At 40.5% G+C, this 26,048-nt stretch overlaps 2 protein-coding genes across 4 annotated transcripts in view; both read left to right on the forward strand.

Moving 5' to 3' along the window:
• The window catches only part of LOC109044063 (uncharacterized), a 51,709-nt gene extending 38,773 nt beyond the window's left edge, over positions 1-12,936 (forward strand). For 2 of the 3 annotated variants that reach the window (XM_019061562.2, XM_019061563.2), the window contains exons 2-4: positions 1,811-2,921; positions 7,340-7,928; positions 8,995-12,935. In XM_019061562.2, the coding sequence (XP_018917107.2) occupies positions 1,811-2,921; positions 7,340-7,928; positions 8,995-9,013 (1,719 nt within the window). In that variant the 3' untranslated portion in view covers positions 9,014-12,935. Of the gene's footprint in view, positions 1-1,810; positions 2,922-7,339; positions 7,929-8,994 lie in introns of all 3 variants that reach the window. The other variant, XM_072306230.1, reaches the window with a different exon arrangement.
• Positions 12,937-18,717: 5,781 nt separating this feature from the next.
• Positions 18,718-25,739, forward strand: Pmi (Transmembrane protein Pmi). Its single transcript, XM_019061518.2, has 3 exons — positions 18,718-18,946; positions 20,908-21,131; positions 22,293-25,739. The coding sequence occupies exons 1-3, from the start codon at positions 18,936-18,938 to the stop codon at positions 22,568-22,570; spliced, it is 513 nt and encodes a 170-aa protein (XP_018917063.1). The 5' UTR covers positions 18,718-18,935; the 3' UTR covers positions 22,571-25,739.
• Positions 25,740-26,048: the final 309 nt, after the last annotated feature.

Here is a 26,048-nt window from a genome sequence, read left to right on the forward strand (position 1 = left end):
GGTTTTGACTTCCACCCCCCCTAGCGCCCCCCAAAATTTTTTGGGGGTCTGAAAATTTGGGGAAAGAAGCGCTCCAGTATTAGTAACTGATAGACGAAGTGTGAATAAGTTTTAGTGGAGGGGCGAAAAATGTTGTTTTTGCATACGGCTCTTTGCTGGAAAATGATCTCCAGCGCAGTCGTGGCTCGTACTGTGAATATTCACCAAGAAAAGTTGTATTTAATTTTGAAAAAATTCAGCTTATCGTGTGACGAGCATCAATTTTAGTGTATCTCAATCCTGTCACTGCAGCCGGCAGTAAATGATCATTGAATTGTTAAATATTTAGAAAACGAACGTTGGTCTTTTGTTTATTGAGCTATAAGTTAGAAACTAAAGACACATAGAAATGAAGGGACTTCCTTTTACAAAAAAGGCACATAATAAACACAAAAAAAAAACCAACAAAATAAGAAAAAATAAAACAAAAATAAATATCAATCAATGAATCAACAAGCATTGATAAACAATAATAATCAGTATAAAATATCAAACAATATTACTTTTGATCATATCTCACATTAAATTCAGAATCCTACGTTGCTAACCCAGCGTTTGAGTCTCCAAGCCCTAGGACAAAGCTTAAGGCTCTATACATTAAGCTCTGCAATCAGATACGATAAAAAATTGATCCAACTTTTCTTAGGATTTTCGTTTTCCACTGCCTATATCACACAGTCAAAAGAAGTCCAACTCAATTTTGTAAGAAACCTTTCGGGTTCAAATTTGATAGTATTACGGGTAGTGCTTTATTTCACGACAGAAAAATCGTGTTTCTGTACTGAACGCGCCTCGACAGCTATTATCTGTTTCCAAAATGTGTCGTAAAATTTCGATTGCAATGTGTTTAAAGCCTTCACTTGTGCTCATTTTTTCGAGAGGAAACACCCCCCCCCCCCCCACCCCACCCCCAATTGATCGTGCGGACCTCTCTAATTTCATAAATAACAAATTTATTTTTTCCTCCAACAAAATAAAAACGAACAAACAATACATTTGTAAAAATGTATATAGGTTTCTACAGATTGCTATTGTTGTCACGAGGGTCAAAAACTTTATTTTTCTCACTGCTGGGAAAATCTGATGTTTGCAAGTCGAAACTGAGCCATCATGTGATACCATATTGATGAACTTGGTGATCAGGTTTATAGACCTTGTCTCTTCATGTTTCTCCCTGAAGAAACTGATTACCTATAAAATAGCTACCGCGAACATCACCGTGGTCACCTTACAGTTATAGTTGAGTAATATGTCACTTCGCGACACCAAAACTCTCATGAATTCATGACTACCGTCTGTCTGACCTCACGCTAATCCTGTAATGAGCATGAATCTCTCCACCGTCAACGACAATCCAACTGGCACTAATGATCTCTACTGGCATCTGTTTGTACTTCAACAGGTAAAATAAGATGATTGCCTGCCAGCCATTGTTTAAAGTGCCAGCAATCAATTATTATCATTTTAATTGATATCTCTACGATGGCATGTCAAGCAGGTAGTTTTTGTTCTTTCGTCAGAGGCTCTATTAGTTATGAGCTCTGTTGCCAATTTTTTTGCGTGGCCAGAAGATGTAACTGTTTAAGTGATACGGACGTATTTCTGCGAAATGGAACTATGTGTATTATGACGTGAGCCCTGCTATACATACATTTTGATGGGTCCCAGGGCTCATGTCTTAATGCACATAGTTCCGTTTGGTAGAAATAGGTTCATATAAAATGGGATCTACTTTAGAAGCTTCATGAAAGGTAATTTGTTGGTGTTTCAGGCGGAGCTGTCGGTACAGGGAGACGATTACACGCGGAAGATATGGCACATGTACGCGACATTTGAGGAATTGGTGGACCATCACACTGGAGGCGCGAAGCCAAAAGAGGATGGCGGATTCAAGGGAAGCTCAAGCGGAATGGGGACGCGCCCGGAGCCGCAACCGCCGCCAGTGGCCCCGCAGTCGGCGCCACCTCGCGCATCCATAGGAGGGAGCTTCTTCGAGCTGAGCGGGGCCGGAACCAGAGGCGACGCCGACGCCGACGCCGGCGCCTCCATGTCCCCGCAGACCTCGTCCCTCGAGTTCCTGGGCTCCGGATCCAAAGACGACATGAGCTTAGAGTACCGAAAACCGCACTACCGAACCCGCTACCGCCGCGGTCGGAAGAGACTCGGCGTCTCGAACCCCCTCCTGGACACGATCAGCTCCATCAGCTGGATGCAGCCCGACGACGAGGGGGGCTACGGTAGCCACGGCTCCCACAAGAACTTCGGGCCCAAGTACAGCTCCGACTTCGACAGGGACTCCATCAGCTACGCCGGCTCCAACTCCATCGACTCCGGCTACAAGAGCTACTGCCCGACGCCGGAGCCCTCGGAGGGCCTCTACTTCGAGAAGCGCGGCTCTATATCTAGTCAGTGTTCGCAGAAGCCGCGGATACCAATGGGCACGCGGGTCCTCAACCGGAACTCCATGCCGCAGTACTACAGCACGGACGACGAGCAAGAGCACGACTCCAGCCTCAGCTTCCGGCACAGTTTGCTCAGCGTCGAGTCGGTCGGAGCCGGTGCCGGGAGCGGAGTGCTCCGGCCGCGGAGTCTGAGCACGAGCAGCGCGGGCGGCTACCGGCGACCCGTGAGCCCCGTCTCGCAGAGGTCGCTCCGCACGAGTTGCCCGAGCTGCCCCAGCTCCAGAACGCACAGCCCCTGCTACAGCGGCGCCAGCGGCAAGAGCTCCCCGCTCTACCACCGCACCAAGCTACCCTCCGACCACGCAGACGTCGGCTACCTCTTCAGCAAGCGCATCCAAGACGACCAAGTCACCGCTCTTATCAATGTCCTAGATGACAGCAACCGTTGGACGAGTGTCGCTCGGGTCAAGAATCTTAAAGGTGAGTCTCGTCCAGCTTTACATGCCACTGAAAACAAAAAGTATCACCATGGGCGTAGCTAGGGGGGTCCTGGAGGGGGGCCTGCCCCCCCCCCAGAAATCTCGTGGCCCCCCCAGAAAAACGGGATCCTTCATTCCTCACCCTCCCTCCGCTCTCTTCACCACGAGAGGTGGTCCCATGCCCCCCCCCCCCCCCCTCAGAGAAATTTCCTAGCTACGCCCCTGAGTATCACAATCTCAACTAAACTCCCAGCTGATTTTGGCGCCAGCTATAGGTAAGAGAAGTTGCACTGGCTCCAAGTGTAAAGGCACCAGCCGGTGGCGGTATAGTTAATCCAACCACGCTTATATGCGGACGGTGAGGGCACCAGCTAGAGGTATGCTTGATCCAATCAAACTTTCAGCTGACTTAACCATACCTCTGGCTTGTGCAACTACTCAAATATCTGGCGCCAAATTCTGCCAGGAGCATAGTTGGGATTGTGACATTTCTTTTTCCCGTGTGATCACCGATATCACGGACGAAGTTGAGTAAAATATTTTGAGAAGTACCTTTATGGCTACCATATGAACTTCGTTTTGCAATTAAGAACTACTATTTCTGATTCATTCGCAGAGGTGCCAATCATTATGGAAACTAATGACGCACACAATTATGTTGTTTCTAACGTGAACCAGACCTAGTAGTTACTATTAAGCCACTAGACAGGCTAAAAATTAAGACATAATTAAGTTTCCCTCATAAAAATTTCAGGTAAGACTTGATTTGAGTGACCAAAAGTGTTTAGATTACTTCCTATGTGGACATGTTTCTATCAAATGGAACTAAGCGCCATCGGGGGGGGGGGAGGAGGGAAGAAAGAGGGGGGCTTGGATTGGCTGTGTTGCGGAACGCGATGCTCGTTCCGTCTTATACTCGCAATGGTTTTCCATGGCGCTTATAGTTCCGTTTGACAGAACGCGCTATCCGAGATTTTAAAATCCTCAAAAGGAACTCAATTTGGCGCTTAGTTCCATTTAACAGAAAAACGTCCAAGTTAGATGTTGGCATTTTCAGTTAGCATAGGGTTACGAATTGCTCGCTCACAAGAAAAATAATATTCTACAAGTCACTACAACGGTTGTGACGGGCTTCTTAGTCAACCGGTATGCCTTCCCTCTACTCTTTGGGTTGTTTAAGGTATAAACAACGTGCAAAAACTGAGCCAGGGCGCAAAGATTGAGATATATTTTCATGCCACCAATACTGCCGTGCTAAGGAAGAACGCCGTATGTGCATTCGAATGTTGCCAAATTTCCTTTCAGAAAATGTAAATTTTTAAAGAAAGTTAAGAATATTTTTCCTTGAAATTGTAAGACTTTTTAGATCTGATTTTGAACAAAATCCTCCAAAAATTTGGAGGAGAAATATTCACAAATTCTACCTGAAAATTTGTTGTTTTTCGAAGGAAATTTGGCAACTCCTGATGGCTCATACGGCGTTCTTCCTTAGCACGGCAGAATACAACCTACGGCAACGTTTAGAGCGCGATTTGACTCACGTAGAGGTTTTTTTCTTTGAGCGGGGGGTTTGAATTTACGCTTCGAAAAACGTTAAACATCTAAATTAGGAGTTAATTTCAGCGATTTTTGTCCGAATTGTGTGTTACGTGAAATTTTAATCAGGAAACATGTATCAAACTGCTTTAATTCGAACCTTGTCTCATGGTCAATTGCAAAACAAAGTCCATCTTATCCCTTGAATAATATCCAGAGAATTGGAGACCTCCATAAATGTTCATGAATTGCATGAAAAAATGCGCGTATTTTTCCTGAAAGGAACTATAATCAAATTACATAATTAAACGAAAATAAATTATGTCTATAGAATTTGCGTGCACCACCAATCTTTTTGATTTACCTCATTTGAGCATACGTATTACTTACTTCCTTAAATACGTCAAATTTATATAAATCGTTGGCGGAAAACACTCTCTAATTTCTCAGTAACCACGTATATTGTAAGGAGTCGTAAGTTATGCAGTTCATTTTCCTGTCGGTAGAGAAAGTAAAAATTTTACTTACATATATATACTTACATTTTTGGGCACTTTTATGCCAAGATTCGTAAAAAAACACCTCTAAGATGTAGGATCAATATCTCAACTGAAGTTTTTTCTTTTCCCTAGTAGATGGTCATGCAAAGAACGCGATAAAAGATATTGTACTATTGTACTCGTATCAAAGTGGGTTTCTAGAACAACCTACTTATGTCAGAGCAATGCCACGTCTGAAAAGAAGGAGAAGAAATATAAAGTACACCCTTTGCAACCTTGCCATGGGACTCACAGAATTAAATCATCGTTCGTTGAGCTACTTTCAGAAAAATGTTAAACCATTTTGTAATCACATTTCGACGGTGAGACTACCAAACCACGTATCTCGTCTGCGGTGTTTAAAAATCGCCCCTCCTGTTTTATTTTTTTGGAGGAGAACAAAGCAACATCATTCTTTAAAATTTGCTCAGAATTTATTTCCCGAAGAGAAGAATAATCACGGAAGTTTTTTAAGAATTGACTTTGCGTGGTTTTCCAATTAAAATTAAAGTATGACGAGAAGTCTGCAACGCCGCAAAGCAAGATACGTGGTTTGAGAGTCCCACCGTCGATTTAGTTCACAAAGAGGTCACAAAGGTTACTTAAAACGGTATGAATACAATCCCATAATAAGAGGTAAATTCCTGATGTCGTTTTAGCATGAGAGGATCATTTTTCTACGGTTAAACATGCGAGGAGGTGAGCTGAAGATGTGAAGAACACGGATCACTGTTTTAAACTAACCTGGGGTAAAGGAGCTAATAACACCCTGAGAGAATGAGAATAGCTGCTGCATAATTACGCTCCCCTTACCCACCGTCTCTCTGTCTCCATTATACATACTCTCTCTTCCGCCCTCCTTCCTCCTCCTTGCCCCGTTCCTATGCCTACATGGACGCACACTGGATGGCAAAACATATTTCAGCACATTTTTAAACATCTATCAGTGTAATATGTACTAATGCAGCCATATTCGCGATTCTAAATCTCACATACGTGGGTATGGTCACGATAGACGTCCAGTTCTTTGTTATTGCGGTCAAAATAAAAAGAAAGTTTTTTTCGACCTTCCTAAATGAATAGGTAATGTTATATCTTGAAATTGATTACTTCAACGAGATTTCACTATATATATATATCGCAGGCACTTTGCAAGCCACAAGTGAATAAATCGAAAAGCATACCTTTCAGAAATAAAAGAACGAGTGTAGACTACTGATTATTTTGCCGTTATCGTGAATGAGCATTTTTTTTCTCCGTAAAACGTGGTCGTAACAACATCAGGCACACTCTAAAGAGCGTGTGATTAAATTCGAGGCCTTATTTGGGTTTGGATCGGATAGGCAACTAAACTAACTCTGTGACAATGCGTAGTGTATCGTAAATTATTGAAGGCGCTCCAACCCATGATCGTGTCCTTGTAAACTATCACCCTGAAAATCTTCATCATGGTGCATTGCTGCGATTTCTCGAAACAACATGTGAGCCGCTTGCAAATTGCCAGCGATTGCTAACTGCCTGCGACATATTTGGACGTATTTCTGTCAAACGGAACTATGTGCATTATGACGTGAGCCCTGTAATGCATGTATCCTTATGGGTCTCAGGGCTCATCTCTTAAAGCACATAGTTCTGTTTGATAGAAATACGTCCATTTGTATATCTTCGTTTCCCGCACGGAGGAACGTAACTCCATTCCAAGGTTGCAAAATTGACTTAAGCCATTTAATTCTTCACGAGGGTAAACCTGAATAATTTTCGTCGAATACTTGTTTGATTCTTGCACGAGGTGAGACGAAAAATTAGTAAAGTTTTCAGTCAGGAACTCCGGTATCACTGCCGGTTTTCAGTCAGGTACTTCAATCAGGAAGTTCTCCTGGTAAAAATGCAATTTGCGTGGAAAAATCTGGCAAGTCTGAAATTTAGTTACGTTCTTCTGTGAAAGAACCAACGACGAAATATGGCCGTACGCATAGAAAATATCCCTATGCACTGCGTCACAAGAGCGACATGCACGCTCGATTTCTTACAATCTGATTTGGCGGATTCAGCAAATTGGCAACATTGCTTTTTCTCCATTCAAACCTATGGAAATATATCGATTCTTGGAGGAACCAGGTGCCCCGACAAGAATCGATTATTTAACATAGGTTAAAATGCAGGGAATCCGGTGTTGCCAAATTTCTGGATCCGCCTCTGACACTCAGACGACGGGGCGCCCTGGATTTTCATTTTGCACCGGCCGTCTGTTTAGGTTTAGTTATCAATTTTGAATGGTGATAGCTCTCACAACCCAATTCCTTTTATCGTGATGTACTAACGAAATCCGTTCTGTTTCCTCTAGATAATTGCCGAAGTCACGAGTGCTCATCGAGTAGCGAAAGTAGCTGCCCAAGCCCCTCCTCGAACCTGCCACCGGGGCCGGAGCAGTTTTCGGACGTGGCCAGGTGCATCCTGGAGATCGTGGAGGACCTCCAGAAGTCCGGGAGCACCTCCATAGCGGGGGACACCTCGCCGCCGGCCCCGGCCCCCTCGCGGGGGGAGCGACCCCCGTCGGTGTCTTCAACAGGGTTACCAACTCTAGACTACCATGTATACGAAGAGATAATGTATGATTTGATGACGTCACAAGCCAAAGCACAATCGGCTCCGCCACCCTTGCCGGCGCGACCGGAAACTCTGCGCAAGCAGGCGGTGCCCCCGGGGCCAGGCACCTCGATCTCGGCGTACGCGCATTCCATGACCCGTCAGGCGAACCAGAGGAGCAATATATACTCCATTTTCCGCGACCAAGGCGTCAGGAGGGGAATCAGCGAGTCACTCGAGATAGAGGCTCAGCGACCCCCAGCCACCACCTCCACGTCGACCCGGAGACCAGCACCTCACCCACCCGACTTTCTAACCGATGACGAATATGGATTCCTTGCTTCCAGGTGGGAACAACTACGGTTTTACTTCACAACCCCATCGTTTATTTCTCTATTTAATGCCTACAAATTATCCCCTCAAGGAGATCGCCCGATTCCACCCCGGCCTTTTTTTAATAATGCAAGTGGCAACGTTATAGTAATCAGAGTGTAGAAATTGAATTTGCAAGATATTCAAGAAAAACTCACATCGTCAGTATGTTGAGCCTTGGTAGTTCGGCAGAAATATCAGACATTCTGGAGGAATGAATAAGATTTCCTTTTTTTAAAAATCCACGATCGGATGACGAAGCAGGATCGGGTTGGTCGAAAGCTCCCAAGCTTTGCTCCATATGCAAGAAGAAAACATGGGGAACTTTCTCCCCCCCCCTCACTCTCGTCATATTTGTTGGCCAGTTGAACGTACGACAGAAATGGAAGGTAGGGAGAAATGATAATGAAAAAATTAAGCGATTATCGGGTTTAAAGAGCCCGAAGCGTCATACAGTCAATAATTTACTCTAAGATAAAGTAAAAAGCAAAATTTGTTCCTAACCCAACCCTTGCATGGTCTGCCTGAAATGGGTTGAACACCCACTGCTCATCCGATCGTAACATACATTCATGCATACTTTGCTTACAGCCCGGCCTTTTTAATTTTTTTTTTTTTTATACCCATGCGTTAGAGTCTCCACGAATATGTTTTTCTGGAGCATAATCAGCAGGTTGATTGCAGAAGCGTGGCGTGATTTGCGATCTATCGATTGATCTGCCATTTAAACCTATGGTGAAGGATCGATAAACAAGGTGTTCGCAAGGAACACCTTAATGATCGATTCTTCACCATAGCTTCAAATGGGGAAATATCGATAATCGATCTTTCACGTCTCGCCACTGCTCCATTTAAATATGTAAAATAATCGACTCTTGGTGAAGCAGCTTGCCTCACCTAAAATAGATATTTTTAATGGATTAAAGTAAAGGAAAACCAATATTGTCAACTTGCAGAATTTCCGCTGCTCTGAATATTATTCTGTCTTGTAATTATTAACTGGTTCTATATAAAGTTGATTACTATCTTTCAATTTTTCAGGATTGACCTGAATTTCTGAAGCTCGTCCTGCTCAGACTGCCCATTGAAACTGAAATGAAGAAAGAGACTGCAAAACTTCAAGGACTCGATCGAAATTCGACTTGAATTTTTTGAAAATGTATCACCTACATTTTTATATCGGCTATAAGTTTTATAACAAATTATTGTAATTTAATATATGTAGTCATTTTTCATTGCGTTCGTTGTAAGAGTGGTAACATAGGATGAATTTTTTTCCTCGCCCCTCACCCTCGTGTCCCATCCTTACAATTTTTATGAGCTCCCCCATGAATTCCGAGTCCCTGTGTAAAAATATTGTTACTTTCATTAGTTGATGCTTCAATTTTATGATAACTTTTTACGAAGGTCCTCCGTGAAAATTTTTGTATGCTTACTTCCTTGTTCCGTAATATTTAGCCAAAGATATTTCAAAGCCCAGAAAATTACATTCAGAGAAGACTCTCCGAAGAATGCATGATTTGCACTGGATACGGATAAATTCAAAATGCCTTAATCCTATTCAGCCACAAAAGATAAAAAGAAGCTAATATCAATATATTGTATGATAATATTGGCGGATGGTGTATAATATCATTGAAATCGATATCCAAAATCTCCATGCATCTCCCCTTGGAATCTTATTACACTGACAGAATTGCAAAATTATAAATAACAAAGGTAAGAGTCTACGATTAATAAACTTCCAGCTAAATAAACAAATCCTCTGACTTTATCTCGGGAGAAAGAAGCAAAAAATACCGTAGCTACGGTATATCAACCGTATAGATAGCCTTGGTCATACAATTCCAATTTACTCGTCAATGTATGTAATGGAGTGAGGCAAAATATGCCCTAAGGTAGTGGAGAAAAAAAGAGGTATAACTATGCCACAAAATAGAGGAGATAGTTCTACCTCATTAGACTTAAAGCAGGAGCATCAAAAATTTCAGAAATTGAACCTTTTGATAAAAATTCAAAGTTTCAGGAAGCTAAACGGTAGATTCGAGGAAAACGCTGTGGGCGTTTGCCGGTGCTGTCATCACCCTGCGAAACGATTTGCTGCCGTGCTATGGAAAAACGCCGTATGAACCTTCAAGCGTTGCCAAATTTCCCTCGGTAAATCACCAATTTTCGGGAAAATTGTTAAAGATTTTTCCTCCAATTTTCCCGATAATTTTGATCTCAAATTCACCTAAAGTTCCTGAAAATTTCAAGGAGCAATATTCATAACTTCTTTCAAAAGTAACTATTTTCTAAGAGGAAATTTGGCAACTCTTGAATGTTCATACGGCGTTTCTCCTTGGCACAGCAGTATACACCATTCAGTTTGAACCTCGCAGAGACAAAGTATCCTTATCCCTTGCGACAAGGTGGAGAAATGGTGCTGGGTCCACACCATTTCGCGGGAAAAACAAAGACAAGAAGTGCCAAAAATTATAATTAGGGTCAAAATTAAATTTTTTTAATCATTCCTTGCGCTTGCAAGGATCTACCCCCAGGATCTACGGATGGCTTTTACTCAAGCTTCGTGAAAATTATCATTCTTGTGATTCTAATATAAAAGATCTCGTTAAAACTCCCTTAATCACGATGTAGAATTAATATGTGAGGCCTCCCTGGGGATGGAGCTATTCAAGGGACGACCATTCATACGGCCATTAACATCGCAGTATTAACGCTAGGGCGGTGGAGTGCGTTCAACTGTTTCTTGCAATCGAAATTCCTCATGATTGATGAGTCATTAATTGATTTATGACCTATTAATGGCATAATCGTAATGAACTCCTCACAGAATTCGGAATCGAGGTTACGTTTAATGATCTACATTGGAGCAATCGAAAATCGATTTGTCGAGTATCGCAATGACCAGTGGCGATTCTTGAAAGTTGGCAACACTTTTTTTCCTCCATTTAAATGTCTGTAAGACTCCTGGTGAGGCAGCTTGCCTCATCTAAGTCGATATTTTAAGTAGATTCCAATGGAGAAAAAACAGCGATGCCAACTTTCAAGAATCGCCACTGGCAATTACCATGAAGTATCCACTAAATCAGTGTACCTGTAAGGAAGCTGCTTGACCTTAGATGTAGACGTAGTTATGCCAAAAGGAATTTTGTGCACAGGGTTTGCGAGCAACATAGTTCCTCTTTGCATAAGTACGTCTGTATGTTGACGAGTAGTCGCTAGTGTGACCAAAGCGCAGTCTGATGACGTTGGTTTATTGCGTCAGATGTAATTGTAAAAAATTATAAATAACCCGACATTTCTTTCTGTCTAAGTTCAATCGATTTCAAATATTATATAACGATTAAAGGTTGGTTGGGTGAATGTCCTACTCAGTCCCTCCACCTTTCCGGAGGGTTCCGTTTCACAATTTAGTATTTTCAATGTTTAGGTACATTTTTAAAAGGTACCTAACAACAACAACAACAACAAAATTTTAGATACAACATTTCTTATGTAAAATGATTATAATTGAAAGGGGCAAAAATACACTCCTACGTAATAATAGATCAGCTTGGCGGGAAAAAAAGGACGCAAGGCTGAAGATATTTGCATCCTGTGATAGCTTGAAACGCTAAGCTGTTATAATCGAATTCGGGGTTTTAACTACTTAGGTACGTATTTGATTTTTTTCCGTTCCTATTTCAAACGCACACAACGAAAACTCCCTTACTTTCTTCTCTAGAGCTCTGAATTTTTATAACTTTAGAATAAGAATTTGGTTTCACAAGCTCTGTTCATTCATCAGTTGACCCTATACTTGTAAAAGCAAATTGACAAACCGTGATCACTTGTCCATGCAGAGACAATTTTTTCGGAACAACAGCAGTTACCTGCATTGTAACATCAGAAAATTTTTGCAAGCATTTAATTCCCACAGGAGAAAACCCTCGCAAATATTCTCGGGAAATTTTAGTAAATTTTGTCAATGATTGAAAGCAACTTAATTTCATGTTCATTTATACGAAAGAACACGATAGCAGCTTTTCCGTCGGCAAAAAAATAAATCACTGATTGGACTCTAAAGATTGGCGATAGGGCAACTCACTTATTACCAGTACGACGATGGCTAAAGTCGAAAAATACTCAAAGGTTTATCCACACAATTCAATGGATATTTTGGATTTCGAGTCTTTTCAAAAAAATAAAACATAAAACGAGATACCGACGCATCTTTCAACTTTAGCCATCGATAGGTATACCTACATCCAATTCTGAATCACGCCAAGACAAATCGCCATTGGACCGTAAAATATTTTAAAGGCTTACTTTAGCGAGCTTTTTGGTGGGAATGTGGGCCTTAAGTTTAAAACAAAAAACTGCCATTTTACATATTATTAGAATAGAAGGAAAAGACACGTCGCCTTTCCCCAGCAGCCAACCTGTTTATTATGGTAACTCTGTTTTTGTAAAAAAAATAAAATATGAAAAAAAATATAAAAAAAAATACTTGTGAGCAAACTCAATTATCTTGTGCTTAATTTATATTAAATCGTTTGTTACATCGTCTGTTTTAATTATTATTACCTATGTACACGCATTTTTAGATGTCTGTTTTGACTCAACTTCAGACTTAAAAACTGTTGAATGAAATAAACCAATTTGTAGTAAACTTCAATGTTGCGTACATTCCGTGTGGGACTTTCCCCACCGGATTCGAATGAAACCTCAGCTCTACATTTACACCCTATTGATCAGTTTTACTCCAAACCAATTGCAAACGAAAATGAAAAACAAGTAGAAGAGTAAAGGCCTGGGATTAAACAAGAGGCATTTTTTAGAGGATAATTTATTATGCTTCTGCATGCTGGTGTTACCGTGGACGCAATTTGCCTGGCTTTCGGGTCCTTCGGCTCGGACTCTCCGCCTTTTTTCGGTCTTCCATGACTCATTTTTTCCCCTCAAGTATTCTTGCCTGCCTATTCTAATCCCGGGACAACAACACTTTGTTAAAAAAAAAAAATTCGGATACAACAATTTCCTACCTTTAAAAATGGGTCCACGAGACATTAAGAACACGAGACCACGCAGGTCTCTAATAATAAGGTCTGATAATATAAGGTGCGGCATGCGAAGACAGGCTAATACTGCCGTGCTAAGGAAAAACGCCGTATGAACCCTCAGGCATTGCCAAATTTCCTTTGACAAAACACAAATTTTCAAGAAAATTTGATAATATTTTTCTTCCAATTTCTCGAGTAATTTTTATTGTCATTTGATCTAAAACTTCTGGAAATTTCAAGGAAAAATATTCATAACTCTTCTCAAAAATGAACATTTTATCGAAGGAAATTCGCCAACTCTCGAATGTTCATACGGCTTTCTTCCTTAGCACGGCAGAATAGACGCACGCTGCAAATTTTACTTACTGTCCAGCTAATTAAAATGGGAGGGTTTTCATTCAAAAATATAGATTTCTACCCGCATCATTTCAGCTTTCAGGCTGCCCCCTGGCATGTAAGAAACCCAACCCCCTGGGGCTGCCCTCCTGGCTTTCAAGAAGCCCAACTCCCAGGTGCTACCCCTCTGACATCGACCATGAAGGCTATTTCCATTTAAATCTTCCGTCACATTCATACGGCGCAATGATACAACTATTTGAACTCCCCGGAATGCGTGAGGTATCACACCGCATTTGAAGGCGTTTTCAAAACAGCCAAGTTCCATTATCAGAATAATCGTTTTGCATAGCTCATATTATTTTGCTTCCGTTTCTAACCACTTGTTTGTTTATAATCCTCCTATAAAAATTACCCACTTGCTAAATACAATTCTAGCTGGAGCGCACTTCAGCTATGCATTCACCACTGCAAAAATGTCATAGGAAATCGACACGCCAAGCGTGCATGGAGGCTATCTCCATTTAAATCTTCCGTCACATTCTTACGGCGCAATGATACAATTATTTGAACTCTCCGGAATGCGTGAGGTATCACGCCGCATTTGAAGGCGTTTTCAAATCAGCCAAGTTCCGTTATCGGAATAATCGTTATGCATAGTTCATATTCTTTTGTTATATTCCGCGCCACTCGTTTATTTTTAATCCTCGTAGAAAAACCACCCATTTGCTAAATACAATTCTAGCTGTAGCGCACTTCAGCTATCGACGGTGAAACTACCAAACCACGTATCTCGGTTTGCGACGTCGCAGACTTCCTGTCATACTTTATTTTTTAAATGAAAAACTACTTAACATCCAGTCTTGAAAATTTCTGTGATTTTTCCTCTTTGTGCGGAGAAAATTCCGTGAAAAATTCAAGGAATGATATTGATTTGGTCTACTTCAAAAAAATAAAATGTGAGCGTAGATTTTTAAACACCGCAAACGAGATGGTTTGGTAGTTTCACCGTCGCTATGCATTCACCACTGCAAAAATGTCATAGGAAATCGACACGCCCAGCGTGCATGTCTCGACGAAGCCCAACCCCCGCGAGGGTTGCTCCCCCTGGCATCCTCAGTGCTCAGCCCCCAGGGGCTGCCCCCTCCTGGCAATCAAAAATATGGAATGAATTCCGGAGAAAAAAGATGATTTTAAGGGGTGCCATAATCTGGGTGGGGGGCCGCTGCCTCTTGACATCTACGTAGTAGATTAAGTCGGGACGTGGGTCCAATTTGCAAAACAAGGAAGGGGGTGTCCAGAAAAATGATAACCACCCCCCCCCCCCGTAAAACTAAGTCCACTTCTTGCGTCCCCCCCCCCCGGATAATTTCATTTGCCCCCTTCCGGTTAATTCTAACCACCACCGCCCTCCTCTAATCCCTCTCGCGCGCTCTCCCCCATAACTATTGCTTTGCCGTTCCTTTGGCGGAAACGGAACGTTTACACCGCCACCGAATTTTCTGTTACGTGATTTTTCCTTTCGGCGAAAAAAAGGTGAAGGAGAAGAAACCCTTCTCTTTCTCCGAGGGTTTTTTCGCCCACTTGTTCTCGGCATTCGGCTACATAACGTCAATCTCAAGTGACGTGGTCAAACTGGCATGCGATACAACGCATCGATTAGGTAAAAAATCTCGGCAGATTTTGAAATTTTAGCAAAACAAAGGACGATAGCCCCTGCGCATCATTCTGAACCCCAAACTCTACAAAATTAAGAGAAATGCAATCAGAGTGGTGTTTGGAAAAAACACCTCGCATTCGATTCAGAACACACATTTTTATTGCTCCAAGAGGGAGCCGATAAATGATCCTGCCCGCCTTTGGTAGGGATCGCCCATCCAAGGTTCGCCTTCAATTTTGCTGCTTAGGCAATATATGAATATCACGCAAAATACGTTACTCCGACTAAATAATTTCATAGAATAAAAATAAAAATGCAGAATGAAATTCCAGTGTCAGTGGCTATCATTTGTGTCTGGTAAAGCCCATCGTCGATGTTCTAATGCATTTTTCTACTTTTCTAACTTCGCGTTTAAGTCTCCGAACATATGCGCGGTCGAAAAAACTTAGTGCGTTGAACGATTGTACCTTGTGATGTATGATTGATACCTGCTTGCCCATGAGAGATTACGATTGCGAATAGTTGCGTGCTCCTAGACCCACAAATACTTTAACTGGCATCTTTATAGCTTCTGAAAAAGTAAATCATACGCTGGAAAATTAGGCTTGCATGTAGGGATTTTTCAACGTAGCATTCTGTTAGGGTCATCCCCGGACAGCTAGGCGACAGTGCTGCCTCAGGTGGCAATGTATAGAAGTACTTAACATAACACATTCTACACTCGGCACTCACTTTGATTAAAGTGACTGTAAAGGGAGAGTAACTCCCTTCATATATATTTTTAGTATCGGAAAGAAGCAGGGGCGAACTGGCCATGGGGGCGGGGAAGCGATCGCCCCCTAACAATTTGCCGCGGAGGTCCCGAAGGGGCCCCCGCGGCGAATTTTTTTCGAGTCATCGTTTTTTTCCCGTAATGTTGTAACTTTCTTATCCTTTTCAATCAATTAAAGGCCCCGAATTCCTTGAAAATTTTTCTCTAAGAGACATGTCAGGTCGCCAAAAGAATTTGTGATGAAGGGACCCCCGATGAATCCTGAGAATGGGTTATTTTGAAGTTCAAGTACTGTAGAATCCAACTCCAATAATGCCTACGTGTTTAAAAAGTGTGAAATTTTCAAAATTTACCGGGGGAGGGCCCCCGAACCTTCATAGAAGGGCCCCCGAACGACAGGAGGGGCCCTCACATTTAGGTCTCCTCCTAACTTTTCGACTACCAGTCCGCCCCTGGGTGCCGCTACTGCAGTTTTGACCGTTAAGGCCGTAGTTTAAGGGCACTAAAACCAGGATTGTATTTCGCAAACAGATAATTTTTGCAAAACATTAAAAATTAAGAAGCCGGAGTAATTTAACTAAATAATCAACGGAACTCAAATCTACAGTATAATGCAAACAAATTTGGAAAATCTCGTTATGTAAATACATAAGATTCGTAAACGCCTTCAATTGAAGCGTGATACCTCACGCGTTCCGGGGAGTTCAAATAGTTGTATCCCTGCGCTTGAGCAAGGCGATGGAAGTTTAATATTGAAGTGGCGTCCCGGTTTGGTATTTCGACTTTCCTGTGCCGCTACTGCAGTTTCGACCTTTAAGGCCGGAGTTTAAGGGCGGTGAAGCAGGGATTGTACTTCGCAAAAAGATAATTTTTGCAGAGTAATTAAAAATTAAGAATCAGGAATAATTTAACTAAATAATAAAAGGATCTCAAATCGACAATATAAAGCAAACAAATTTGAAAAGTCTCGTCATGTAAATACAGAAGACTCGAAAACGCCTTCAATTGAAGCATGATACCTCACGCGTTCCGAAGTGTTCGAATAGTTGTATCCTTGCGCCTTAGCAAGGCGATGGAAGTTTATAATTGAAGTAGCGTCCCCGCGTTCTTTTTCGGTTTTCCTGTGCCGCTACTGGAGTTTTGACCGTTGAGGCCGTAGTATAAGGGCGCTAAAGCCAGGGTTGTATTTCGCAAGTGTATAGTTTTGGCAGAATAATTAAAAATTACAGAGCAGGAGTAATTTAACTAAATAATAAAAGGATCTCAAATCGACAATATAAAGCAAACAAATTTGAAAAGTCTCGTCATGTAAAGACAAAAGATTCGAAAACGCTTTCAAATGAGGCGTCATACCTCACGCGTTCCGGAGAGTTCGAATAGTTGTATCCCTGCGCCTTAGCAAGGCGATGGAAGTTTAATATTGAAGCAGCGTCCCCGATGGGTTTTTTGGCTTCCTTGTGCCGCCACTGCAGTTTCGACCGTTCAGTTAGTAGTTTAAGGGCGCTAAAGTCAGGATTGTATTTCGCAAAAAGATAATTGTTGCAGAATAATTAAAAATTAGGAAGCAGGAATAATACACTGAAAAAAATACTTCTGTTCACAGGGCTCCTTCACTTCTTTTGTAACAGTCAAAGAGGCTTCCGTTATGAGGTCGACAGAGTGCTCTGTTCCCACGACCGAAGTTCTGTTTTCACAAGAAAAAAATTCTGAAAGTGTAGCAAAGAAACTGCAGGAGCCCTGTGAACAGAATGTTCTATCGTTAGCACCATCTATTTGTTTCTGTGTATTACTAAATAATATAAGGAACTCAAATCAACAATATAATGCAAAAAACATTTAGAAAATCTCGTCATGAAAATACTGAATATTCGAAAACGCCTTCAATTGAGGCGTGATACCTCACGCGTTCCGGAGTGTTCAAATAGTTGTATCACTGCGCCTTAGCAAGGCGATAGATATTGAAGCAGCGTCCCCGATAGGTCTTTTGGCTTTCCTGTGCCGCTACTGTAGTTTCGCCCGTTAAGGCCGTAGTATAAGGGCGCGAAAGCCAGGATTGTATTCGCAAAAAGATAATTGTTGCAGAATAATTGAAAATTAAGAATCAGGTATAATATTACTAGATAATAAAAGGAACTCAAATCTACAATATAATGCAAAAAAATTTGGAAAATCTCGTCATGTAAATACAGAAGCTTCAAAAACGCCTTCAAATGAGGCGTGATACCTTACGCGTCCCGGAGAGTTCGAATAGTTGTTTCCCTGCGCCTTAGCAAGGCGATGGTAGTTTAATATTGAAGTAGTGTCCCCGCTTAGTTTTTCGCCTTTCCTGTGCCGCCAGGGGCGGACTGGCCATAGGGAGGGGAGAATCTGCCGCGGAGGTTCCGAAGGGGCCCCCGCGGCGAATTTTTTTCGAGTCATCGTTTTCTTCCCGTAATGTTGTAATTTTCTTTTCCTTTTTAATCACTAAAAGGCCCCGAATTCCTTGAAAATTTGTCTCTAAGAGACATGGAAGATTGCCAAAAGCATTTGTGATGAAGGGACCCCTGATGAATCCTGAGAATGGGTTATTTTGAAGTTCAAGTACCGTAGAATCCAACTCCCTCGTGTTTAAAAAGTGTGAAATTTTCAAAATTTACCGGGGGAGGGCCCCCGGACTTTCTTTGAGGGGCCCCCGAACGACAGGAGGGGCGCTTATATTTAGGTCTCCTCCTAACTTTTCGACTACCAGTCCGCCCCTGGCCTTATGCGCCACTTCAATACATCTGGTGATTTGATGATCTGACGAATGGAACACTAGGGCCATCATACTGTTCACAACGTATTATCGATTTTTTGGGTGCGCGCAACCAGAGTAGTCCCCGCTCATTTGAAAAGTGGCGCGTCAATTTGTATATTTTGCCGAGCGCGGCGCGGAATTGGCGGGAACCAATGGGAGTGGAAGTTTCGACTTGTTTACATTCGCGTTATATTTTGGTGGTCCGTCTGTTTTGTCTTTGTTATTTTAGGTTAATCAGGTTTTGATTGTGTGAATATCGCCAGGCTTGAGACTATTTCGTTAAGTGTTAATCTCATTTTAAGACCTTGGGAGGTCTTTGTGATAATGTTTAATGAAGCTCAATCCTATAATTTCTTAGATTTGTAATCGTTAATATATACCTGAAGCCAAAACATGACCTATGGGTAAGATCTCATTCCTTTATTTTTGTTCCTATCCCTAATCATTGCCTGATTTTACAACAACTGTGACTGATAAGTAAATTTCATTTCTTGAATATTCAGGAGCTCTGTCAAGATATCATACTGGAATTCAGCATTTTATTAAGCAAAGTGGCAAACTCTTAAGTGCCATTGATTGAAGTTTCCTCACTGTTTATGGATCTGCTGGCAGAATTGCAGAAAACCATGTTAACTCATTCTGCCACTGCCGCTGCTCCTCAAACGAAGAATGAAAAGAGGACTGGGTTAGGCCTGTTCAAACCATAACTGTTAACCTTGAAAGGAGGGCCAGATTAGCTGGGAGCACCCCGGCCCACAGGCCCCCCGTGGGTGATTTTTATTTTTGTTCCAGATTCTCCAGGGGCCCTTGGAGTATAAACGATAGATTCAGAGAGGCCTGAACACTGGGATTTTGGGTTCGGGTATCATAGGGCCCTTATATTTTAGGATTTGGGGCCCGTAAATTGGCACCCGGCCCCACGAGTCCCCCTGGGCGATTCTTATTTTAATTTCAGATTCTTTAGGGGCCCTTGGAGTATAAGCAACAGATTCAGAGAGGCCCTAAGATTGGGATTTTGGGTTCGGGGATCATGGGATACCTAGGTTTTGGGATTTGGGGCCTGTAGATTTTAGGGTTTGACCATGTGGGGCCCTAAATTATAATATTTGGTTTTGTACCTGGAGTCCTCCTAACATCTCAGCCGGGAGTTATCTCCTTACAACGTAGATAATGTCATGGATCTATTTTATATCCTTGTCATCTAATAACATTTTATATGTCTGATTTGATGGTTATTTTAATATTTATACTTAATTAAAATGACAGCTGGGATGGGGGGGGGGGAGGTTTTATTTTCATTGGAGACGAAAACAGCCTTCAATTTAGAGGGTATGCAACCCGCACAAGTCCGGGCCCCTTGTACTCGCTGGCACCTCGGGCCCCTCAGTGCCAATCCGGCCCTGCTTGAAAGCGAGTGAAAGAACACCATTTGTCAATTTATCTTTCATCAATTGGATCATAAACTACCACAATCATTGATGACAATGAAGGAAACTCATAGTTTGATGAAGATGATGGCAATGAAACATTCTGCGGATGATATGGATAATGAAGGGCAGATGGAGGAAAGATGCGCCAAATCTTGAGTACTTATATGCATTTCTCAATCCTACTGTTGATGTAATTGTTGCCTCAATTCCCTTTTCGTAAATGCATGAGTGTCAGAAGAAGGTGCATTGACTTATTCAGTTTTTAAAAAAATTATTTATTTTCACAAAAAAACTCAAACAATTTTGAGAGTTCAAAAGGATTTAAAGCTGCTCATTTTATCCTTAAACTGTCCCAATATAGGATGTGATTTTCAAAAAATTGCTACTCTAGGACTGCCTCTAATTTTGAGAGGACCCCTCTTTCCCAAAGTACTTCCTCCACTCGCAAGGGGAACGAGAAAGTGGAAAAAGTCTAGTGCTGTTGGGAAAAAGGGCTTGACTCAAAATATTTAAGTGGCGACTCAAGCACTCAGGGAGGGGAAGGCAGTCATGTCACCTCTGCCTTTTTAATTTTTCTGAAGAACCCAGTGTAAAAAAAGGAAATGGAACTACTTTATCGCTAGAAATTCAATGGAGACTGAGAAAAAAAATTGCAAAATCTTTAAGGAATTATGCTGATTAGTTTTACACCCCCTAATTAAAATATGAGGGAAGGGGGCAAACTGAGGTACAGGGCTGATGAGTTCATCTATCATTTTCATATATTCGTGTCCCTTTTTTGAGGCTAATGTTACCCATGATACTCTTTTAAAAGCTAATTACAAAGCTCTTTCCAAACAAAACTTCAGGTGCTCAGCCGGAGGAACCAATTTGAAGCATTGTCTATTTTCTTGGAAAATTCTCCCAACATAATTTTGCTTTGATTTCTGTTTCAGGGATAACCGTGACCAGAATGACACTGCAGTTATTCGAGAAGTGTATGAAAGTGAGAATGCTCTTGAAGCATTTGAACTGGAACTAGATCGTGCTCTTGAGGCAGGGTGTAATGTAATTGTCATTGAGCCAACCAGGTTAGCAGATGAAACAGCCCAATGGATAGCATTTGGAAATTTTTTGCATAGGACTGCCGTTTTCTCGGGAGTTGGAGCAATTTTTGCAGGTACAATAGCATTTAACATTACATTGTGTTTGAAAATAGTTAAGAAGTATATGGATGTGAGTGAACTGATTAAGAAGTTGAGACTAAAAATGTAGGTACCAATTGGTTATTTTGGGTAAAAGGTATCGTAGGGTACACTATGCGAAAAAATTGAGCACAGAAATCAAAGCTCATTGTTGTGATGTAAAGTTCATTTGTATCATGAGCTTCCATGCAACTTTTTAGCTCCCAACATGATATTTCGAAAATCACAAAAATATCATTCAATTTTCTTTTCTAAAGTTTACTATTATTTAGAAACTAAATTATGATAGAACGAATCTGTTTTGTAAATGAGAGTAGCAATAGAGAGAAGCTGCACTGTTGTCACTTTCAAGCTGCCGACTTGCAAGGCGGTAAGTGTCTGCGCAGCGGGGCCTACGGAAACATTGTTATCTTTTAATTTTCACCTAAATTCATAGTTTTATTGAGGTTTTGAAAATGAGTCATTTTACGCTAAATTCTCCGTAATGGGTGGAGGAGAGGATTTTATCATCAAATTTTGTCACCACCGAGGAGATAAAATTTTATTTCTCACTCTATCCAAGCCAGTATGCCCATTTAACTTAAGCAGACACTCCCCAAGGCTGCCTCCCAGGCCAAACAGCTATGATTAAACTGTTATAATCAAATCTCGTCAAAGGTGACACTCCCAGCCCACAAACAATCATATGCTTTGCACAAAATTACCACAAATTTTTATTTTTAATATTGTTCTATAGACAACTAGATTATTTTCTTTCATGGCATGATGTAGAATTTAGTAATGATTAAAATTTTAAAAAAAGGAAAGAAATAAATTTTATGGCAATAAATGATTAGGTGCAGTAGGTAATATTTCTGTGTAAAAGAGGAAGTAGGGTAAAGTTACAAAGTATGTACAGCTTCGAAATACTCTTGCTTAACTCCATCCCCTCAAGGTGCAGCAGAAAATGTTAGATGATTGGACTTAATAATGTAGCATTATCACTAATATGATTTTGAAAAACACAGTGTTGGACTATTTATATTGGTATATATTTTAGGTTTTGAAATAAGAAGCAAGCATCTGAAGTATGGATTTCTGTATTGAAAGCATTAGACTATCTTTTTGGCTCATTTCATGGTATTGATTGTTCACAGGGTATTTGCTACCGAAGAAACCAATCATATTTGGTCCTCTGTGTGCTGTGTCTTTCTTAAGCGCTGGGCTCCACACAGTGGCCTGGCAGATGGATCCATGTTGTAAATATCAAATCTGTAATAACAGCAAAAAATTGGCGAATCTACCACTTTATAACTCTATTACTCCCGTAGTTCTCACGCGGCAAGATGACACTCACCGTAGGATTCTTCAGTCAACAGTTACCATCTTATCAGTTGCATTCTGTCTTTGGAAATACTATCAAAGTATGAAATAGTTCATGTTTATATTAGATGATGACTCAAAAGCAACCTATTTATCTGTTTTTGTCTTAGCAGTTCAACTAATCTGGTAGGTTTTTGTCTATTCTCCTAATCAAGTTTTTCTGCGCAGTCAAATTCAGAACGAATTAAGCCTGTATGAGTCAAGGAATTTTAAAATCAAAATAACTGCATGAAGATGCAGCAGAATGAAATAACGGATGACACAACGTGTTGAATTTTCTGTAAAACAGCAACTGCACTGCATGTAAAATCTAAATTTTTCAAGGAAGCCCTGTTTTGATCTCTTTATGGCTGAGTAGCAGTTTCTTTCTTTAACAGAATATTTTTGACACCATGGTGTATTCAGCCCAAAATTTTTATTTGCTGGTTTTCAGTAGATTTCTATGAGAAGTGCCACTTATGATGCTCTTAATTCAAGTTTGACAGGTAGCTCCTCAGTACCGGTTAAGTCATTTTTATAAACCACGAACAATGACAGCTATCACTTTTATTAATGTACACACAGATTGTGGCTCAATTTACGAGTCATCTAGACAGAGAGATGATGATGGTGCCATCATGGGTCAAATCCAGTATAAAATTGAAATTTCAGAACAGTATCGTTAGCTTTTAAGTTTTCTATTGAATTTTAGTGCTTGAAAGAAAGATTAACATCTCTCTGTTTAGAGCATTTTTGACCAAAGGCGATATTTGGAAACCCTTTTATCCAGTTTCAAGACTAAGTTTTCTTTTAATTCAAACGAATTAGACTACCTTTTTTGCTCCATGTAAAGTCCTGAAGATTCTCCCTGGGTATGGGCAAAAGAGCTCGGAATGCAGCTCAATTAAGACCTAATCGAACTGGAGCATCTATCTGCATTTGTGCAACCTGAAATAAGATCTTGCTCAAAAAAAAGGGGTGTGAAGCATTACAAGTTCCCATAATGTAAGGCCTAGGGGCGAGATGCAATGGCTGTTTTATAAAAATCACAAATTGTTTAAAATATCTCATAATTAGTTTCTTGCTTCTCCTGCCCAAATGCTGGACTGAAGCTCCTATCGGAGGGTGTTCTTTTTTTCTTTTATCAGAAGAAGCCTACCTGTTTTTCATGTTGCCTGAATTTGTCCAATGTCTCTAAACTATGCATTCTACGACCTTGAAACTCTAGTTGAATTTATTCCACATTATTAAAGATAATATCACAAATTTTCATGGTAGAATGTTGCTTAGGCTTCTGTTGAAAAATAAAGCTTGAGCTAGAATTAGGTATTGTCTAATGTAGGTAGGCTGACTCTGGTTGAATCGGTACATTTTATAGACGGGTTGCTAAAGAGGAATTGTCAATGATATTAGAAAGGATTCTTTATCTGTCTTCCAAGGAGGAAGAGTTTTCATTGCCACTTGGAACTCAGCCTCTTCCTCTACTGCAAAATCTCTTCATAAAACAATGTGGGCTGTTCAGTGAGAGTTTATTTTATCCCCTCTGTCTGAGAATATTATTTTTTCATCTCTTGAAGAATTTGTTGTTGAGTACTCTCTATCGGCCAAATTATTTTCCCACTATATGCATAGAAGGAGCAATATGAAACAATATGTTTAAATTTCTACTTGTTTATCTTTGTGTGTAAAGAGTGGACACCAGAGAGACCCAAGGCTCTAATTTCTTCATCGAGAACTCACCTCGTTTTCACCTGTGAAGTCTTGAAAAATTTCTGTTTGCAATTTTCTTATATCAACAAAAGCACAAAGGTCAAGACTTGACTCTTAGTATTGCATGAATGTAAGATACCTACTGTTTATTTTTTTTCTTTTCTTCTTTTTTTTCCAAACCTCTTGATATTAATATCAATCCTTCTCAAATTTAAACTGATTCATTGGGGTTTCACGCTTTTTTATGTAGTGCTTAGTCACTGATAATTCTAATCCTCTTAAATTTTGTGCATCACTTGATTTCAATGTTACTTAAAAAATTATGTATACTTATCCAATATTTCTTCAATTATTCAACTTCTGTAAAACATAAATTATTTCCACTAATTTTTATCCAATTTGTGAGGAGCGTTCTGTCCAGCTGCTGGAGCGGATTTTTTCAAATCGCTACGGACAAAAAATTCTTCCAAAGAGGTATCTTTGGGTTTCAACTCAAAGAAGAAAAATTAGTTGCTGGATTTTAACAAAACATTACTGTTAGACCACGGTTTTTTGGTATGTAATCGTTAACTGGATCTAGATTCATTTGAAGTCATCCTTGACAATTTTTACTGCTAGTCACATTCTATGCTTCACAAGAGTATTGGTTTGCGCCTTTCAAGTCACTATCGATTGCATTTACTCTTTGTGATTTTGTCATCAGCTGCGAATAAAACTTTGACAATTTTAATGGTACGAGTCCAATATTGAGAATCGGACGAATCACTTAGAGCTGTGGAAAACTTTCTCACCGCCTCCTTGGCCACCCCACAATTTCTAGTAGGTTCCTAACATCAATGCAACTTCTATTAAGGTCAACACAAAAAAGAGATTAGTCTTGTTTTGTTTCCTGTTTTTCCCTGGTGCTGAGTATTAATGTCCCTGAAAATCTGTGGCTGCCCAATATTTCTTTTTCTGAAGCTCTGTACATACATTCCTTGTATCATGAGAAAAAGTTTGCATCACATCAAAGAGTTCCATCATGATGTATGATTGTGGTTACAGCATCAAATTGTGTTTCATCTGCCTTATTTTTTTTTTTTCATCTTTTTAGGGTTGACTGACAAGAATTCGTAACGATTTTTGAATAGATATAATATCAGTCGTTGGGTCTAGTAGTTATCAAATACAATTACTTAGTTTCTTTTTTAAAAATCATTTTCCTCCAATCAAAACACAATCTTTCTGTGTACTCACATTTTACAAAACAATAACAGAATGGTTTGAACGAACTAATCCACGTCAATGTAATAATTGTGTAGGTTTTTCCTTGGGGTAAAAATAACAGCAGACTTATCGACATCTTAAAAATAACTCAGTAGTATTCTGCCTCCATGATATTACCTGGAGCTTCGCAAAGTTTTGGAATTCATGCCAGAAGCTCTTTGTTCTCTTTACAGGTTCTGTTGTTAATTTATTCCAAGATTGTGATAGCAGTTAAGTTTACATGGAAAATGTGATTTTAATTTTGAATAAACTCTTTTTATACAGTACTTTTGTACTCATCATTTTCCACTGAATGAATTTTATCTGCTCCTGGCAAACATTTCTGATTTTGACGAGATCCTAGGAGAGTCTAGTATGATCCAAGGCACATCTTTCCTACTTATGTATTAAAATTATGCGTACGAGTTATAAAATCTTCTCTTTGCAAGTTAATGTTTCTTGCAGTGGCAAATCATCTTAATCACTTGTAAAGATCTAGTTCCAAAGTTAAACTGATGAATTTTACGCAATTTCTGTCAAATTCTTCCCTTTTTTTTATGATGCTACTAGCAAGGCCTCCTCGAGGAGCCAATCGT

The sequence above is a fragment of the Bemisia tabaci genome, chromosome 1 (assembly GCF_918797505.1).
Source record: "Bemisia tabaci chromosome 1, PGI_BMITA_v3".
Classification (NCBI taxonomy): Eukaryota; Metazoa; Arthropoda; class Insecta; order Hemiptera; family Aleyrodidae; genus Bemisia; species Bemisia tabaci.

What these genes read in the sequence shown, in the direction of transcription:
- Pmi (XM_019061518.2), top strand. An exon ending in AGTTGGAGCAATTTTTGCAG is followed by an intron (nt 21,132 to 22,292) that starts GTACAATAGCAT and finishes GATTGTTCACAG; the next exon opens with GGTATTTGCTACCGAAGAAA.